The 4,413-nt window shown below is 38.7% G+C and overlaps 1 protein-coding gene across 1 annotated transcript; it reads left to right on the plus strand.

The window, feature by feature from the left end:
• The first annotated feature begins 475 nt into the window (after window positions 1-475).
• On the plus strand, window positions 476-4,183 carry LOC117165790 (uncharacterized). Its single transcript, XM_033349166.2, has 2 exons — window positions 476-1,711; window positions 3,652-4,183. The coding sequence occupies exon 1, from the start codon at window positions 757-759 to the stop codon at window positions 1,657-1,659; it is 903 nt and encodes a 300-aa protein (XP_033205057.2). The 5' UTR covers window positions 476-756; the 3' UTR covers window positions 1,660-1,711; window positions 3,652-4,183.
• The last annotated feature ends 230 nt before the right edge of the window (window positions 4,184-4,413 follow it).

A 4,413-nucleotide genomic window follows, 5' to 3' on the forward strand; every position in this document is an offset into this window, starting at 1 on the left:
AATTATTATTATCACTATCACGTATTATGGATGTTATTCGTATGTACATATATCATAGAAATAGACTTTCGAGCTTATATAAATGCGCAACTAAAATAAAATCCGGAGCACGCTACAACTTCCGAGAAACGAGAACCACAAGTTAAGTTATCTTACCGATAACGGCGAGGGGTATCATCTTTAAATATCCAAATCAGTAAATAGAATCGACCGGACACGCAAAAGCACGAGGGCGATTCACGAAGATGAGAATCTCGGGCGTTGTAGGGCCTTTGGATAGGTAGTGGTGGGGACGTACAGGGGTATGAGGCGCTGCAAGCCAGTAGGGTGGGAAAGAGGGGAGAAGATGGGGGTTTAGGGCCCGAGATCGAGTATGAGGCCCAATGGAGGGGATAGGCGCGTGCCCGCCCTGGCTATATAAGGCCTCGAACCCTTCTTAGTAAGGCATTTCGGGAGCCAGGTCCGTACTGTTAGCATCAAGGGTGCGGTTTTATTTTCAACTTTCCTAATTCACGTAATCATTCGTCTCGTTTTGAACGTGTTTTATTGTTTGTATTCTACTACATTCGTTGGACGCGTCGTGCGTATTCAACCAAGGTGTTGTAAAAGAAGGGGGCTCGTTAGAGAGGGAAGCGTCATAGTACTTGGTTTGCAAACTAGTACTTTGAGCACATCGAGGATTCTATTTCTCAAGGTCATCTGGCACGCGCTGCCGCGCACTCCTGCTCTCGTAGTGGGGGGGATCGAATCAGTGATATGACCTTAGTGGAATCGAAGGAGGGGAACGTATTACCGATCATGTTGAGCGTACAGCAACAGCATCATCACCACAATCTTCACGGTTCTTCAACAACCAGTGCTCAAACTCATCGCAGCAATGTGATTGTTTCCACTAGTAGTATGCCGGCTAATGACATCAAGATTCAACAACATGGTTGCAAGCGATCCAAGATTTACGGTCAGACGACCGGTCCTTATGGTACGGTTCCTCATCAACCGGCTTCGGTTGCGAGGCGGAACGCTCGAGAAAGAAATCGTGTTAAGCAGGTGAATAATGGATTCGCCACTTTGAGGCAGCATATACCTCAAAGCGTGGCACAAGCTCTTGGAGGAAATACAGCTGGCACGCACGGCGGATCTAGAGCCGGTAGTAAAAAGCTATCGAAGGTCGAAACACTTAGGATGGCAGTCGAGTATATCAGGAGTCTGCAACGTCTTCTGGAAGAACACGACAGTAGTTCGGATGTCACGAGTGTATCTTCGCCAACATCGTCATCGCCTTCGTCGACCTCTTCCGCCTCATCCACGTGTAGTTCCAATAATGGAATCAACGTTGAATCCAGTCACCATTCTCCCGAGTTGAGACTTCGTAGCAATGTCAACAATGAACTCCGGCATCATAGTAGCTCGGACTTGCATCGACATCAACATTTACGGCAAAATCCTAGCCCAACATTCGTACCAGCACCTTGTTCCGAAGCTTCGAGTTCGCCAACGCCGAGTTTTGTTTCCGAAGCGTCATCAGCTGGCAGTCAAGGGTACGGAACATCGGGTACTCTTTATGCGACACATTCCGATGGTTATGATAATTACGAACCTATGAGTCCCGAAGACGAAGAGCTGTTGGATGTCATCTCCTGGTGGCAACAAAGTCAATGAGAAAATCAGTGTCTACATCGGTTCCGATTTGGATCCATTCTTCACCACAAAGGTTAGTGTCGTAATTTGTTTGTTCAGTTTCTTTCTATTATTCAGTACGTTTTTTAGTCGTACCAATATTTGAAATTTTAAAATTGATTCAGTGAGACGTGTTGTAATAATTAATGTTAGTAAATACACTTAATTTATATTTTAGTTTAGTATTAATTATATTTACGTGCTCTAGCAATATTTTTCGATTATGAAATTCAAGCAAAAGATAAAATGCTTCTTTTCAACGAAATAAAATTATCTACTATGTCTTACTATCTATTAAGTGGTTGTTTACTGTAAAGAATCAATTAAAAAAAGGTTATCGTCATTTCTAATTACTTTTCTTTAATATAGAACTGTTGTTTAATATTTCTTGCAAAAACTGATATGGAAACAAACTCAAACGCTCAGTTGAAAAGAAACATTGCGTCATATTCAGAATTTTTTTCTAAAAAAGTTTCTCACCTCCCTCGCTCCTTAACGACCGTAAATTTTACTCGTGAGGTAACATCCGCGTTACCAAGGAAGTTCAAAGAAATTTCCGACCAGATTTGTGACCTTGTCCCGTCACAATGGCGCGCGCGACCCCTCGCTGAAACTCCAGCCATTCAAATCGCAGACTCCATTCAGAGGGCCACCGAGTATACATTCTAGAAGCGACGCTTTTGTGCCCGATTTCTTTCACTGTGTACTAACACGCATGTCACCACCAGTATATGTGTGCCGGTCCTTCTACCGTTTTTTCATCCCTCCTCGCTCTTCAACTTTTAGAGTCGTCCAATTCGTCTCTTCTGAAAATTTTGCCACCTTCTGCGAAAGCTTAACAACATCCCGTTACGAGAAAATACGAGTATCCATTTCCCTCGGTTTCGCTTTCTTCAAATATCTTACCCTCATTTTCAGATATTATTGTTGTCCATATAATTTCTGTCACATTTATCTAGAACGCACATCATCAATGGTACATTCCATACCAGAAAGAAAATTTCAACGTAATAACTACTATAATTTTCTTTCCATAATTTAATTAACAAAATTTATATTTTTGCATTTGTATGATAATACAAAATAAATGTGTTATATATTATATTAAAAAATGCGAGTCGGACGTGTATTCGTTTTATTCAGGACATCGAGTTACTCACGTACCCTTGAAGAGTAAACAGAAACGTTGATCGTCTATCCAAGTTCAACTTTAATCTTGATAGACATAACTTTTTCCGACGTTCCATTGAAGCTTCTAACGTTTCTTCCCGCGGATCTTTTCCTTGCTTTCTATCTTCTTCTGTTTCTCGGCTCGTTCTTCTTTCCTCTCTATTTTCTCTGACTAGTCTCTCTCTCTCTTTTTCTCTTTGACAAGAGACGATTTCGTCTGCTGCGTTTAACCTGAATGCATCTTTCAGGATATTTCAGTCCCCCTTTTGTAGGTTTTTGAACCGGTACGCTATTCTTCCGTCTTTCTCTCTTCCCGACCGTCTCTACAGATTTGTTCGTTTTCGTTCTACCCATGAAGAGCCAGTCCCTTCCAGTAAAACTGCCCTTACCTGAAATCATCCCCTGCTTCTCTCACTTATATACCTGTAGTGTCTCCTTACCGATCTTCGACAATCTCAATTTCTTCACGAATAAATTTATAAAGTAGCATTACGTGGTTTTCATCAATATCGATATTTTGTGAAGTAAACGTGAAATCTGGGACCTAAGTAAAAATAATTCCCAAGTGAAAATTTCATCGTAGTTTACAGTGATATTAACACTTAGTGATATTAACAATAATGAAGAAATAAATGTTAGATAACCAACTAAACAATCAATTTGAAAATTAACTTTCACCACACATGTATTGTTCTGAAGAAATTAAAGCATTTTATCTTCTGATCGAGAATCTGTTTTAATCTAATATACGATAATCACGAATGGTACGTTAACATAAAAAATTTGTTCATTTTTATGTTACAGAAGTGAAAGAGATGACGAGTAGGAGAAAGGGCCAAAAGGAGGCGATAAATAGCGGCTGTTTCTATCCACTGTGATCTAGTCATATCAATATTGTACAGATGTAACTATACGAGACGAGAAAATTATGTCGTTTTTATTATTAGATTAATGGTAATTCTTTGTACTGGAGTAAAGATTACTTAATCTAGTACGTATAAAACGGGTTTTCAAAAATGCTTATTAGGGTAGAGAGTACGAGTATAGAAATGTCATATCTCGTCGTTAAAGAAAAATCGAACGTTTGGACATTCTCAAAGGATGAAGCATTCCTGAGTGCCTTACAAGAGCGGTTAATATTTAATAGGAAACATAACTTGACCAGTGTTCCATTCAGATAAATCATTTTATTCTTATATTTCTATTTTTAGAAGAATGTTATGTTGCGGTATTGAGAAAGATTCGATAAGAAACGTTTTAAGATATTAGGTGTTAGTACTATAAGAAGTGATTTGTTGTAAAGTTTATAAATGTTATAGAAGTTACAAATGTTAATGATCCAATCGATACTTAATGGATGTATCAGAGAAATAAGATATTTAAATTGTTTCACGTTATTATTTAAAGGAGATTTCCTTGAAAGACACATTGTGAAATATTTGATTGTATTATAGTGATTTGTAATAATATTGTACATAATGCACATAACAAACAAAATTAGAACTGATAAATTTCATTCATTAGTGTGCACATAGTTCACATTGGACTAAACTTTTATCACAAAAT

Source organism: Bombus vancouverensis, chromosome 3, assembly GCF_051014615.1.
Source record: "Bombus vancouverensis nearcticus chromosome 3, iyBomVanc1_principal, whole genome shotgun sequence".
Classification (NCBI taxonomy): domain Eukaryota; kingdom Metazoa; phylum Arthropoda; class Insecta; order Hymenoptera; family Apidae; genus Bombus; species Bombus vancouverensis.

Coding starts and splice junctions, on each gene's coding strand:
- LOC117165790 (XM_033349166.2), top strand. CDS start 757: ATGACCTTAGTGGAATCGAAGGAGGGGAACGTATTACCGATCATGTTG.